This window comes from Lutra lutra, chromosome 2 (assembly GCF_902655055.1).
Source record: "Lutra lutra chromosome 2, mLutLut1.2, whole genome shotgun sequence".
Lineage (NCBI taxonomy): Eukaryota > Metazoa > Chordata > Mammalia > Carnivora > Mustelidae > Lutra > Lutra lutra.
In genome coordinates, this window is record NC_062279.1 from 113,080,766 (window position 1) to 113,097,211 (window position 16,446).

Consider the following 16,446-nt stretch of genomic DNA (forward strand, 5'->3'; position numbering starts at 1 on the left):
GATCCAAACAATAATGCTGGATCATCTAATAAAATGTGTATCTCTCACATGGCTACATATCAGTTATCTAGGAACTTCATTTTTAAAGAAATACTTTCTTACTTTCCATTTCCCACAAGGAAGCTGAGATACCAGGCCTACTTAAAATTGGTGCCAGGTCCTACAGCAAGAGCACTGAAGAGCTGGGTGAGGGTTCTCAACCCCTGCACATACCACCTCCTGCCCCTGAAGCAGGTGGGCAGGAGGAGGAGAAAGAGGAAAAGAAGAAGGGATGAAGAAAAAGGGAGATAGGAGGAGGCTAGAGGTGACCTTTGATGAAGGCAGCAAGGAAAGCCTCTTGAGTGGCCTGCCTCAGCTACTGACCAGTCTCTACCACACGAACCCACTAGTATTCAGGGTCTAAGCACAGCACACCAGCTACACTGCCCTCAGCTGTATGTATCCTCTGGAAAACCCATCTGTGTCTGCCCGCCTCTCAGCATGCTCTTTGCTGCTTTTCAGATTCATCAGCAAAGACAGATCTGTGATGAGATCTGATCTGTTGCAAGTGAAACATGTGAGTTATTTGCCATTAGCATTTAGATTGGAGCAAGGACATTCTGTGACAGTGCTCTAACTCAAAGGCATAGAGTTCATGCTTAGAAGATCTCAGATAGGGAAGAGGAAGTCAGAGCTTGGGGCACACCTACAACCTTACCCTTTAATTTATCCAAACTTTTAGAGTAATAGCTGTTGGCATTTTAAATTTCTTTACAAACTACAAAATGTCTTTGTTTGAACCCCATACAATCAATCCCTATGAGGGTAATATTTTCCTGTTTTACAAGTGAAGAAACCAACTCTAAGATACTAGAGATAAGGTTTGTAGGTGTAAAGCAAAGACTTGAAAGCAGGTGTTGTGACTCCTCCCATAACTGCTTTCCTAGGCACGGAGGTAAGCCTAGAGGCCCAACATGCATCCAGTTTAAGATTGCTAATAAGATAAAGCTGACAAGAAATACAGGGTGGTTAGATATAGGTTAGGGATAACCCATTACTACGAAGTCGAGGTAATGAATTTATTATTATTTTTTCAGTAAAACCAAATCTAAAAAGTTACTTTCAGAATCAAAGTCTTTTCTTTTCTTTCTTTTTCTTTGTGAAACCAACTCATTGCAGGCTTACTGACAGACACCAAAGGCAACAAGGTCTCTCTGCAGCACATTAAAACCAAAACTATTTACAGACTTATAGTGATGATACAGTGTCAGGAACCTAGAGGACTAGTTTGTGTCAATAGTCCCAGTTGAAAAGTCTTTCAGAGCATCCTATAGTATCCCTTTTATTTCAGTTTTTCACCTATTTGCCGTATATGTTAACCCACAGAAATTTCGTTGAAAAACTGTGGTGGGAATCCTCCACATTATTATGTCTTGGAACCTGCACAGGATACTTATTTGATTGGAGTTGGTTGCTAAAGGCCTAAATCAGAGTTCAGTCCAAAGGACAGACCAGTGTCATTCTTTTCCAAGATCCACTTTTTTCTCTTACTTCCTGCCAAACATGTGGTGCAAACATAGCATTTGTGGTAAGGGCTGCTTGAATGAGGTGGGACAACGGCAGTGTAAATGCACAGCCGCCCCTGGGGATGCTCTGTGTCCCTGGTCTCAAAGTGCTCCCTCACCCTGGAAGCACTAATATTGTTTGGGAACTTGAGAAAAAACACAGATGCTCCTACCCTAGACCTACTCAGTCCAAAGTAGTAATCTGTGCTTTAGCCAGCCCTCCACTGTGACTTGTTGTAGGCTGAGGTTTGAGTACTACTGCTCTAAGTTGGTCACAAGAGAGCATTAACTTCATATTTGAAAAATACTCTTTGCAACTATACTGGTTATTGCAAAATTTGCACGCAAATATGATTCCTTACCGCATGCCCACATATCCACTGGCTTTCCATAAGGATCTTTACGTAAAACTTCTGGAGAAAGATATCCAGGTGTGCCAGCAAAACCTAGGGAAAACGGAAGTTAATGAGTCAAAGCTGACTGGACAAAACCAATGTGAAACGGGAAACTAAGGAAGAAAACATTTTTGAGACTTTTAAATAGGATGATTTGTTTGCCAAAATAAAATGAGGCCTAAAATAATATACAATAGTTTCTCTCTATAGCAGTATCAACACTAATCTGCTTTGTAGCTTATTAGGGAAAAAAAATGCATTTTTTCCCCAGATAAGGGGAAGGCTACTCTATATTTGTGCTATATAGTCAGCATGTATACTTAAGTCTATTTGGTTAGCAGTTCTTATTCTCACTTATTTATGCAAGATTTGAAACTAAACCTGTGAAGGGGATCAGAACACACCACCCCAAAATACGCCACCGTGGTATACTGATTATTTTTAGCTGAAGTCAACTGAGAATCAGTAGATGTATGACAGGCTTTTTAATCTCCTTTCTACCTAAAAGTAGGGCATGGATTTCTTGTGGAAAGGTGCCCTCCCTGTACAGGAAGAGGAGAACATTCCTGGGATGGGAGTTGGTGCCAAGATGGATATGTACTAACCAACCTTACTAAAATAACCTTGATCTTCCATTAGTTTCCCTATGTGTTTCCTCATTATTTCCCCCACAATTTAATATCCCGAGTCAAAACCCCTTTTTCCTTAGTCTTATCAAATCTCCACAATTTATCACTTCATTAAAATGGGATATATGTCCCTTGGTCCGGCCTTTCTTTAAGGTCTTCCTTTATTTTCTAGAAAGGCCTCTGTGTGTACGTAAAAGTTAAAATATTAACATCAAAAAAATTGTATGCTTTTCTCCTGTTCATCAGTCTTTTGTCAGTTAGACTCACAACCCTGAGCCACAGACCTAAGAGGGGAGAGAAAAAGTCCTTCCTCCCTTATACCTGACAAGAAATAGGGAGAAATTTGAAGACAGGATTAGAACTCTGCAAGAGATGATAGTTTTCATGATACCGACATAATTTTTTATGAGAAGCATTCACCTACAAAACAAAAGAACCAAAAAGATCCTAAGTAAGTATTTTTGAAAGTCAGGTAGTCTATGTGGTGGGGATGGGGCTGAGAATAACCGAAGAATTCACCAGAAGAAGAAATAAGTCCTAAATATATCAAAGAGATCTCTTTGTACTAATAAATAGTGTGTACTTATTATCACTGTCAACTAAAGAGAAGACTCAGGAACATCTGGATGAATCACTACTGAACAAGTACCAACTAGAATTTAGAGAGAGAGATGTGGTAGGAGAAATTAGATGGCAAAATAAAGTTTCATTATTATATAAATCAGTATAAATTCCAATAAGGTATGCTTAAATAACAATCAATTTAGAGCTAGAACCTAGAGTGACATTTTCCTTATTTCTGAAAATAATAGCTTTCAAATAAAAATAGGTACTTTTAAAAGGACCCGAAATAACCACCTGGAAGTTTTATTTAAAAGCACACCTAAAACCTGGAAACATTTCTTTACAAGGATATGTAATCAGGAATTCCTCCGACCACAAATCACTGAAGAAGCTCATTTTATATTTACTGGGATTCAAAGTGCCCAAGAAAGGAGCCTTTTCTTCCCATTTTCAAACTTATTAAGTACAATGTGCAGACAGATATAAAAATATGTATGTGTATATATATATAGATAGATAGATAGAAAGAAAAAATAGCATGGTTATTCCTCTGAACAAAATTACCTTGGAAAGTAAGACAAAGGATTGTGGATTTTAACCCCTAGGCCCCTTTATTACTATTCCTTTCCTTTGTTATAGCGGAAGATGGAGTGGACAGTAAGAAGGGACCCCAAGAAAAGATGCCTGTATTGTAGTTTAAAGCTTCACATGGACCATAGTGGATCTACCCCTATTCTCAAACCTTACTTAAAGGAAGCATTTACTTGACAGTTGTGAGGTGAAAGAATTCCTAATAATCATGGTGGTTCTATTACCTAAACTTTGAGGATGACATCAAGGAGTGATGTGAAGTCAGCTAATTCCAAGATAAGGATGGGCATGAGAGTTCTAAATAGCTACTGGTATGCCACACCTGCCCTCATTCCAACAGTCCCTTTCCAACTCCTCCCAGGTTGAGACACAGACAAAGGAACTCAATGAGACACCGACAAAGGAACTCAATGAGACACCAATGCCAAACTCCAGATTAAAGACCATGTTTCTAGCCTACACTTTAAGACCCTTTATTTCCTGGTTTCCCCTTCAGTCATTCAGCATGATTTCTTTCTAGTCCTGAGAATTTGACCTGATTAATCTATTTAAGGTCTCTTGAAAACAGACTGTTCATTCTTGCACTTGATGTTACTTTTTCTGTTCCTTGAAGCCTCAATTTCTATCTCTACCTTTTCTTCAACAGAGTGGGCTCTAAATTATTTCCATTTAGAGATCTCCTTAACTAACTACAATTCTCAGTGGTCCTTCCTTACTCTGAATTTTTACCACCTTTTCATATACAATCTATAATCTCCTTTCTAGAATTAGTAAACCTTAATATACGTCTTAAATATCTTAGTAGAATACATTTCCTGGCTGGGGGGGGGATGTTAATGATATTTCATCTAGAGAGAAAAGAAGCCACTGTGTGACTAAGAAATGAAAAGATAATTTTAAACTTAAATTATTACAAACCTTCTCTGGAGACTAAAATGCTAACAGAACACCACAATGTTCATTCTTATTTAATGTAATTATCATTTGAACAGTCAGTGGGGTCCTTACTCCTAAGAGTACTGAGGTATACTCTAAATGGATAAACATTAATGAACTGTGTACCGTACAATGTGTTCTCACGAACACCAAAATACTGAGGGTAAGACAGAGAAAGTCTTTTCTAGCAGGAGATTAAACTCATAAGAATCTCATTTATCATGATAAATGCTATTAACAGGGAAATTAATGAGAGCTTACCTTCTTTACAGATAATGTGTTTCTCACTCTGAAAAACCAATAGGAATATCAGAGCAGACCAAACACAAAAAACATACTTACTGTTGGAAATGTATCCACTGCCTTAAGAAAACTCAAACTTTAAAAAGAGACATAATAGTAATCAAGCAAAACAATTATTCCATAAAGGAAGATGGTGGTAGTTACCTTTTTTCCTAGTAGCAACAAAGAACTAGAAATATACTGCAAACACCACTTCTAATCCCACAGGAAAAATGGGCTGTATTTGGATATTTCTCTTTGGTCAATTTTCTAGCCATCTTAACAAGTGTAGTGACACAGGGTGTTACTCCTAGCATTTCTGGCTAGTAATCAAATAGATCAGTGCTAGGAAGACAAAAGAAATTATCATGAGAAAAAGAAAGATTTAGGCTTAAAAATGAGAAAAAAAAACAATAAATAGCTGCTATAAGCCTTGTGTAGTTTTATTTTTCTCATTTGTAGTAGACCTCTTATATGTATTGAAATAAAACTGGCTCAGGTCATAATCTCAGGGTCCTGGGATTGAGCCCCGCATCAGACTTTCTGCTTAGCAGGGAGCCTGCTCCCCCCCCCCCCCCCCCCCCCCCCCCCGTCTCTGTCTGCCTCTCTGCCTACTTGTGATCTCTCTCTCTGTTGAATAAATAAAATCTTTAAAATAAATAAATTAAAATAAAATGAAATAAAATTGAGCAAAAGCCTGAAATTCTGGCATTACATATAATGAAAGAGTTCTGCTCTTAACATTAAATTTAGTTTATAAAAATAAAACGGTTTGCCTCCCCATCACTGATAATACATTTTAAAAGACAAAATTAATCAGTCACAGATGATGGGCATTAAAGAGGGAATGTGATGTAATGAGCACTGGGTTTTACATGCAACTGATGAATCACCACATTCTACCTTTGAAACAAGTAATACATTATATGTTAACTAACTTTAATTTAGATAAAAAATAATCAAATACATGAGACTATGATGGTAGATAATATTGAATAAATATCATATCAAGTCATTCATACTAAAACATGCTTTTACTTTAAAAATCTATGATATGTCTGGTACTACAACCAAAATATATATAGTATATCACATGCTTCCTTTTCCTCAAGTTGGTTACCATGAGAATTCACTTGCATAGAATAACATGAAAATAAGCTAAAGAAAAAAAATTAAAAAAATTTGTGCATTCTCTTAAGCTTATAAACAATGTTTTTTCTATATTTTTTGAAATGCGGAATTTTCTTGGGACTTAAAATGCACCTCTTTTTAAAATTTTTTTTAAATTTTTTTATTTTTAAAGATTTTATTTATTTATTTAACAGACAGAGATCACAAGTAGGCAGAGAGGCAGGCAGAGAGAGAGGAGGAAGCAGGCTCCCTGCTGAGCAGAGCGACCTGAGCTGAAGGCAGAGGCTTTAACCCACTGAGCCACTCAAGTGCCCCACCTCTTTTTTTAAAATTAGTTTTTATTAACATATAATGTATTATTTGCCCTAGGGGTACAGGTCTGTGAATTGTCAGGCTTACATATTTCACAGCACTCACCATAGCACATACCCTCCCCAATGTCCATAACCCAACCACCCTCTCCATACTCCCCCTCCCCAGAAACCCTCAGTTTGTTTTATGAGATTAAAGGTCTCTTATGGTTTGTCTCCCTCCTGATCCCATCTTGTTCCATTTTTTCCTTCCCTACCCCCAAACTGCCCACCTTGTTTCTCAAATTCCTCATATGACAGAGATCATATGATAATTGTCTTTCTCTGATTGACTTACTTCGCTCAGCATAATACCCTCTAGTTCTATCCATGTCGTGGCAAATGGCAAGATTTCATTTCTTTTGATGGCTGCATAGTATTCCATTGTATATATATATATACCACATCTTCTTTATCCATTCTTCTGTTGATGGACATCTAGGTTATTTCCATAGTTTGGCTATTGTGGACATTGCTGCTATAAACACTCGGGTGCACATGTCCCTTCGGACCACTACATTTGTATCTTTAGGGTAAATACCCAGTAGAGCAACTGATGGGTTGTAGGGTAGCTCTATTCTCAACTTTTTGAGGAAACTCCATGCTGTTTTCCAGAGTGGTTGCACCAGCTTGCATTCCCACCAACAGTGTAGGAGGGTTCCCCTTTCTCCGCATCCTCTCCAACATCTGTGGTTTCCTGACTTGTTAATATTAGCCATTCTGATTGGTGTGAGGTAGTATCTCATTGTTGTTTTGATTTGTATTTCCCTGATGCTGAGTGATGTTGAGCACTTTTTAAAAATCACCTCTTAAAAGTTGTTATTCTAATAGGTATCTTAGCAAAAACAACAGTCATAGTATCATACTGAAGAAGAAATGGGGATTTTATTCCCAATCTGTCTTTCTTTCTCTGGAATAAGATCACTTTTAAACATAAATGATCACAATTTGAAATTTGTGTACTTTCATTTGGATGCTATTGCTTTCACTAACTTGATAATTGGTTTTTCACTCATCGATTTGAACAACAACTTTCACTGAGGAGGCAGAGAACTGTGGCATTGTGTTTCATGCCTAGGTGGTTTTGAAAACTTATTCAACACCTTTCAAAGCCCAGGCGTATTCCTATGGACTTGTAACAGCCTTGCAACGAAATGTTTATTATCACTGCTTACAAAGAAGACATGGACCTCACAGAGTTAAAGTGACTTGCCCAATATCATTATTATGATTATTATTAAGAATCAGACCCAGGACATAAGCTTGGGTATTCTAATTCAAAAACCAGAATTTTTTTCTACTGTACAAAATCCTACCATCAAGCAGCTTGTGATCTAGCACAGGAGATAAAACACAGAGCTCAAAAACAAGGGAGATTTAAGGTGGTCAATTACATCACTCTTTTATGCACTAAGCCAAGTTACTGATGTTAATTTGTAGCTTGGGTCTGATAATGAGTCTTGTCTTGTTCCTAATATCCTATCATCACCTTCTACCCAGTTCTGGCAATTACATCCCTAGCCTATGTCTCTGTTTTGGTGTCCTGCTTCATACCCTGAGTCTTGTGAAGCAAATGGGACTAGATGGGATTAGAGTCCAAACTCTGGAGCATTGATTTCCTCTAAACAGACTTCCTTAGAGTTTAGAGTCACCGACTGTTCTGTATATTATCTAGAATTTGCTTGCTCTTGCATACTCCTTAGTTCAAGCTGTCATCATACATAATTTGAACTCCTGTATTAGCCTACCTGGTCCCCTGCCTTCAGAGTAAGTATCCTTAAGCCACCCTCTGCATTGTTACCTACAACATCATTATATAACATAAACGCCATTATGTCCTTCCCTACTGAAAATTTTTCACTGGGTTCTTGAAACTTCCAGGATAAAAGCCAAATCCTTCAAAAGCACATAAAATCCTTTCCCACCTAATTAACTACCACTCATCCCAGTATACTTTATGCTTTAGCTCTATCAAACTTCTTGCTATTCCATAAATAGAAACAGTAGTTTCATGCCTTGGAGATTTTTGCATGTGCTGATCCCTCAGTCTGGCCTTCATCTCCTTGCACATTAGTCAACAAATTCTCATTCACCCACTAGGGAAGCAGAAGCACTACCCCAATCACCAAAATGTTCCCCAGACACAGAATTTCACCTTTCTCTTATGCTCCAGGGCACCTTCCTGCATGCCCTATTAAATGCTCTTACACTCCATGGGAAACAGAAGTTTCTGATACAGAAGTTTCAGTATCTTGAGGGGCATGCTTAATTTAAGCATCCCCATTAATTTTTCTGCCCACCTCTGTGACAGCCCTCCTACTTTCTATTGGACCTCAATTCCAAGTTACCATATATTCTTTATCTGTGTCAACTGTGTCCTTATACAGTATACAAAGATGCCTCTGAATCAATTTACAGTACTTATTCTAGGTCCTACCTTCTTTCAGTTTGCATTTAAGAGGAATAAGCTTATTCATATGTCAAAATATGACAAGCCAAATGCCAAGTTTGAAGACTGTAAATTCATTTGGTAGGTGAGGAGAGACTTAATGTAAACAGCGGTATTAAGCTTAGGAGGAATCGTGGACAAGGGTAACAGTCAGGTACTACAGAAATAGGATGGGAAGCAAAAAATGAGGTCCTAAATTAAGCTGCCTGCAGAAGAAAGGCTGCCTTGCCACCCACTCCCACTAATTAGCTGGGACAGATTAGAGATAATGATGAACCCTGGGGGCCCTGTTCACACCTTAGATTTAGGAAAACAAAAAAAGTCTTTGCATATAAAATGAAAAAAGTAAGCACTTCTTGAGTGCTGTTTGCTGTTGTTGTTCAGAGGAAAAGCAATTAGAAGTGAAGGGCATTTTAAAAATGATCTAACCTCAATACACTGAAAGTCAGAAAAAAAGAGGCTTGGGGAGAGGTTATATTTTGGGAGATTACATGAAAAAAAATGGGTCAGTACTGGGAAATGGCAAAAACAGAGGCATAAAAAAAGAAACAGTGAATAAAATAATCCAACAGGATAAATACTGAAACAAAACACAAGCCTGGTTAGAAATGCTCTAATTTAGAGTTAATTTCTTTCTTAATTGTAAAGAAACAGACATCTCACCAAAAAGAAATTTCAAAATTATCAAAATTTTACAGCAGAAACTGGCAGTGTGAAGAAATAGAAGATAATTAAGATGAACATACACACACACACACATATGCTATAATATTTTTAAACTTTAATTTGCTAACTACGAAGTATGTGGAAATATTCTGTATTTCCCGAGTCCCTACTATTTACACAGCAGTTTTTGGCATCAAGTAAGGTTCTCTGTGAACAATTTTCTCTCAAAAAGTCCTCTTTTAACAATGCAAACCTCCCGGGGCGCCTGGGTGGCTCAGTGGGTTAAAATAATGCAAACCTTCCTTATTAATTCTTAGTACAAGGATCCATTTTCTCACTCATGTTTTAAGAAGTCTACACATTACTGCTCTCCTATTAATATTTTCTCTTAAATTATTTTTAGATTATATACCTTCTGATGTCAGTAAAATGAAATGCTTATAAAGGTCTAATGTCTTCATTTAAGTCAGGCTGTTGTTAGAAGGAATATTTCTGTTTTACTTTGGCTGGGAAGTGGGTTATGATGAGCCAGAAAAGAATGAGCAACATAAAGTAGAAAGAAGCCCTACTCACCAAACCACGCCTGCTGGTCTCCTTGAACTTCTATGGCTAAGCCAAAGTCTGCCAGTTTCACAGCTGCTCCCTTGGATTTGCTAGCTAAAAGCAAATTCTCAGGCTTTATTTAGAAAGAAAAAAAAAAGAGAAGTGAGAACCTATTTTAAGTGACTACTCAAAACTAACAACATTTTGTAAGATTAGGAGGGGAAAAAAGTCATGCACTGTCCTCTCTCCCGGAGACTGTCATTCCTAAATCCCAGGGAAAATATGGTTAGAAAAATGCTTAAAAATTATCATGTGTGCAGGTTTCAGACAGATGCATAAATGTACTAGAGAGATACTAGGCAGAAAAGAGAATATAGTTGGGGAGAGATCAAATGAATGGAAGCACCTGTCTTGACCTGCTCACATGCTTCCAAGGGCTGCTAAGGTCCGGACTTGGCCATGGACATTGACTTAGAAGCCTAATAGAGTACAGACATTTTCAGCAGAAGGAAACTTGGCAAAATGATAACAAGAGTTGGACCAATCTACAGACATTTGGCAAATGAAACTGTGCAAATTAAATCCTAGTTGACTTCAAGAGTTTGGACCCAAATGTAGTCATTTGATTCCTCAATGTTTCCAAACAATTTCTGTACAAATTTTGGAGTCTTATTCTGAATTACATATTAAATTGCTGTCTTTAAGAATCTGTTTATTCTTAAAGGCAGAAAGAGTATACTATTTGCCAAATGTTAGAGTTAGCATTTTTTTCCCTTATAAGCCAGTTTTTTAAAACATAATTTAGATGTCTACAAAGTGTGATTCAAAGCATTCCTTATATATTTGTTCTCGTACCATGAAATACTATAACAAAGATATATTTTCATTTTCTTGGCTATTAATCATTACTCAAGGACTGATAACTCGGTGTTGGAATAAGGCTGTGTTTATACCACTGTTTCCCAACCAGGGCATCGAGACACATAGGAACTTTGAAAATAGGCATGAGGGCAAAGTCTTGAATTTCCCCCAACCACCTTTGTGGACTTTGGGAATTGAAGAGAGAAGACAGTGAAGGAAAGAAGGCTGGTTAATACATACACTGAAGTCTACCATAGCTAAGTATCTGGATGAACATACAGCTGGACTGGTACATCCACATTTGGAAGATTAGTTCAACATCTTACCTTGGGCTAAAACCTACCAAATTTAGAGGTGTGCCTCGGACTGAAAGAAGCTGGGAAACAATGGAGTTTACAAGTGCCAAAACAATTGTCTGGAAATCTAAATATTCAGGTCATTCAAATTGATTCTGTTTATGTGTTGGCAAACTAATTCAATTTTTTTTTCCATGAAATGGCTACTTTTTTCTTACTGAATTAGGCAATTCTGTTGGCTGTTTTGACCTTGTATAAACACAGCCTAAACCAATATTTAATTTATTAATTAAGCCAGCCATGCAAATTAGCAAAGACTCATAACCAGAACTTGAAAAAATTAGGTTTAGTCTATAAGAAATAAGAGTGTAGGCAAGTAAGTTTTAATCAAGTACCAGACTTCTTCAGGCTATTGCTGTTCACTGCCATCAGATTCATCACTATTATGACAATAGGTAACTGTAAGGAAAACTTTGTAATTTCTTAGGGCTGATAGGGCTTTTTAAATCACCTCAACACTAAATACATGATAATTTAATTTGGACACTGGGATGAAGATGTCTCAAGAATATGAAAGATGTCCATGCTGAAATAACCTTTCGTGAAAAACCTAACATCCAAAATGGGGACTCTGGTTATCTATTAATGTAGTACAGTACCTAACCATATCACATTATTAATATTTGACATTTTATTTTCACAACTAAAATTCATGGCCTACTACATTCATGCATTTTCTAATTTAATCACAAAGTGATTTCCAGCTATTAATTTATTAAATAAATGACTTTGAAAAACCATATCGAACTGTAAGCAATAGTTTAATTCTTTGTAACATTTACATTCAAAAGCAGTGAGATGTCAGAGATCTCTGCTAAGATACATCTGTCCTAATTTGTCAACCATAGACTCATTCAAGGAAAGAGTTTCAATTACTTTAGAAATCACAGTCATTTCAGATCTTTTAATGAAGTAGTACTGAAGTTTGCTGAGCAAATGTCAGTTCCATCAGTAAATAAACTTTTAAAATATTTAATGTGCTTTTATTCTTACCACTAGATCAAAAAGTTCTGGGCAGCGCTATATGCATTACGCCCTTAAACACCAAGTATCTGCCAATTCAGAAGAAATGGAACACCTTAGAGTTTTATCATACATGGCCTCTGAATGACTGGGGCAAATATTCATACCTAGAGATGACCTAGAAGTCCTCGCTATAGGGCCTTGTGAGTCATCCAGGGAAATAATTAATCCATCTGGACCAGTGTTTTACCTTATACCCATTAAGACTGTTCAGCTGCAGTTATGTACAGGAAAAGGCAGGGCTCTTTCAAGGTTACTGTGGAGATTTAAAAATTAATAGAACTAAAATGGCTTCATGTTTATACGTATCTTTTAAGCAAACCTAAAATACAGAATTATGGAATGCAAACTGAAAAATAAAGGTGCTTACTGACTTTACTAAAGGATTACTTTATAAAATATTTCATCACAAGATTGCTTCTAATGGCCAGCTTCAATGAAACATTAGAAATAGCATACAAATGTGATTTATATACAACTCTTTGGAATATATTCAAAATCTGAATAATCCTGTTATCACATTCTGACATTTATATGGCATCCAACTTAAATACGTGTTGTACTACAAAAGTTCACTGGCAAGTAGGTTAGTTCAAATTCTGAACACCTACAGAAAAGAAGATAATTTATGACTGTAATTCACAAAAGCTGAAATGGTAGACTCTTTCAGCTAATTAGTGGCTGCTTCCTTAAAAGGACTACCACCATTATCTGCTACTATTCAGCAATCTGATTTTCTAAAGCAAATGAGAAAGGTGAAATCAGAAACACAGGTCTTCCAATGTATAGCTGAACATGAGAGAAATGGGGAACATGATGATCTAGAAAAAAGATGCAGAGCTAGGTATATGTCCTAGGACTAACTGTTATTAACTGCGTGGACATGGGTAACTCATAGACTATTGGAGCTAATTAGTTCTTTCATCTCTCAAATGAGCATTATAAGGATATTTCTCATAACAGTATATACAAAATTATAAAATCTCACTGGATTTTATCATCAGAGCTCTGTCCTCTGTATGGAGCAATATACACATTGGTGATTAGCTGTTACACTCCAGTGCTGCTGGCCATGTCAATGTGAAGGACCCTATTTGCAGCGAATGTTCATAACTTGGGGGATGTCTATATTCCTAAATTTAATGCAATCTATTATGCTAATCTTTATATATTGAGATTATCTCTAAATTCCTATAATGCAATCACTTTTTAGGTTGGGTTTTAAATAGATTCTATTGATGTTCTCACACACAGGTTCCTTCCCCACCCAATTGCTTCCTAATGATGCAGGATTTTCCATGACATCTGGTCTTAGTGTCAACAACCATTTATAGCATATCAGCTGTAATGAGCAGCAACTGTTGGCAAGTTTTGTTCTGTGCTTCCATATGGAAGCAACAGCAACTTCTTTCATTGTGATTTGAGATTTTCTTGAATCTGTCCAAGTATCTCAAAGTACCTAGGCAGGTTGCTGGTATCACTTTTAGGACTGGAAATGACTTAGGAGATAAAATAATTCAAACCCTTCAGTCTCTAAATGAGGTAGGATCTGTACACATATGTGATTATCTAGCCAACAAAACTCAAATATTAGGAATTTTTATGTGTAGTGAAATCATGTATGTTTTATTTTTTATAGCTTTTTAATGAATATCATAAAGTTATTAGTTTAATCATTCTATATTATTTAATCTTTTCATTTCTGTAGATACTTGTTTTTAAGAATTGAAATGATCTTTTTAGATTTCTTTCCTCTACTGGACAGTATCAATTATTTCAACACGAAGTTAAGCATTCCGTGCTTTGGTGTGTTTTCAGTTACTTTTCCTTTGCCACAGAAGGTGTGAACAACACTCCTGGAGATAAACTAAGTGAAAGTGCATGAATTGGAAAGCTTGAATATCAAGCTCACTCATGCACATGGCAGAAGTTCTTTTGTGCACATGGTACAAGTGACTTTTGCTTTTATTTTTATATGGAATGGATACTTGAATTTATGTACCTAAGCACACGGAGTTCTCAGCTGATGCCATGTGTTGAAAGTCTGTGGTTACAAAGTACTATTTTCATCATCAAGCATACATGAGCAAGTTCCTAAGAATCATCTGTTTTCCTTTCCTGTTTTCTTATTTACTTCTACATTATTAGCAGATACTATCAGCACATAATTCTACACTATTAGCAAATACTTCTCTGAAAGAAGCAGACCAGTGGGACTGTGCCAATTACCTACTGTTTCTCCATGGCCTGACACACATCTGTCAGGTTCAACAAAGAAACACAAGAATGACCAATGAATTATGGAATTTATCACTTACACAGTTTGTATCTAAAACACCTAGACATACTTTATACACAAATGATAAGTTCTTTAAACTTTTATCTGAGTATACTTCTGAGAAAAGAGGAACAATTGCAATTTTATAATTATTCAAAATGTATCTACTACTAAAGAGGATTTACTGAATACATGTCATATTCCCCCAGAAAATTAATTTCTCTCCTTTCTGGTCTTTAATTTTATTTCTATATTTAATTTAGATTTAAAATCCCTTCCCCCATCTCCAAAATTATTATCCTCATTAAAATCTATTCTCTCTCTGCCCTTTCCCTCTCTTTCCTTTCTTCTTCCTCTCTCTCATATCCATCCCCTGATCTGATGATTTTTCCATTAAATAATATTGTTTTTTCAGGAGGTAGGCTAAGAAAAAAAGCACCATTCTCTGCTGAGACAATTCCCAGATGTTGATGTGTTGCTAAAAGATTGTTTTATGTATGAAGCCTTCTATCCAGATGCTGTTCATGAAGTTTGGTAACCATCTCTGATGTACCTTGAACCGAAGAAATCTTACTATTCTGTGTGAAATATACTTATATGATAAAGCAGAGCTATAAAATGGTCTCCTTTGACTTACTTCTGTTCCCTGATTCGCAGAAACTATATTCTTCAGACTGTTAAATGACAGAACACATCTCTCCATTTCTTGTGACCTCAAGAGTTGTCACTTGTTACTACCAGTTTTGTTTGACCTACCTCCTTTTTTCTGGGAGGAATAGCACTGATACATATTTTAAAATGATCTTTAATTCGTGGCCTGTATGTTCTAGCCACACAAGGTTTGTTTTGATTTTGCTCTATAATTTGTGCCCACCAACTCTGATAGTAACCTCAATAAGTGCTTAAGAAATGTTTGATGAACATTTAATCCTCTCTTTTTATACCTAAATTTTCAATTATCAGCTCACAAACACTCAAGACTAAGTTACAGTAATCTACTCTTTATAAACAATCTATTTTTGGGCACTCCAGACTGATTGTCTTGCTGTGGCCTAAATCAAATGTGCCAAATGCATTTCATTCTTCTCTGTGTCTCATTTTCCAAAGGCTGTGACCAACGCCACCTTCTAATTTGCTAAATAAGAATTTTTTTCTTTGGACGTCTATTAACAAATTATGTTGCGCACCCCCCCAACTCCACACTGTATCTTAAACATAACTTAAACATATTCCTTATTTCTAATAATACAGATCTTATACAGCTTTGGAAGATCCATAAGCAGGATCACTTTAATCATTTGATTCACTAAACTTAGACCCATTTCCCAATTCTTCATGTTGCTGGCAAAATTACTTTCCATCATTGTTTGACTTATTATTTGGCCTTTCTAAAGTTTTTGATTTATCCAACTAATGAACTGAGACATGGTAACAATTAAGTATGCAGACCCTGGAACCAAATGCTTGGGCACAATTCACAATTTACTAGCTGAGCAACCATGAATAAGTTCTCTCACTCATGGTTGTTAAGTCTCTCCTTATGCAACATGGGGAAGATCAAAGTGCCTTCCTCATAAAGCTGTTGTGAAGATTCATATGATAACACAGTACAGGGTACATGGTAACTGCTGGATAAATGGTAGCTATTATCATTTTTATTACTAACGTCCCGCCTTGATCCAAATCCTCCCAAAGACGAGAGTTATATTCCTGAACTATAGTACTATAATTATGTCACCACTACACTCCTTAATACTGCTTGGACCTGACAGTGGATTCACCTTAGATGAAAGGTCTATATATCCACTGGATACTGCCTGGTTGTGATTGATGGGCTTCCTTTATGCT

At 36.5% G+C, this 16,446-nt stretch overlaps 1 protein-coding gene across 19 annotated transcripts in view; it reads right to left on the reverse strand.

Annotated features, from left to right (window-relative positions):
• The window catches only part of CAMK2D (calcium/calmodulin dependent protein kinase II delta), a 335,351-nt gene that overhangs the window by 68,706 nt on the left and 250,199 nt on the right, over positions 1–16,446 (reverse strand). For all 19 annotated transcript variants that reach the window (XM_047718293.1, XM_047718289.1, XM_047718280.1 and 16 more), the window contains 2 exons: positions 10,111–10,213; positions 1,907–1,990 (listed from right to left, as the gene is read on the reverse strand). In XM_047718293.1, coding sequence (XP_047574249.1) covers positions 1,907–1,990; positions 10,111–10,213 — 187 coding nt within the window. The remainder of the gene's footprint in view (positions 1–1,906; positions 1,991–10,110; positions 10,214–16,446) is intronic.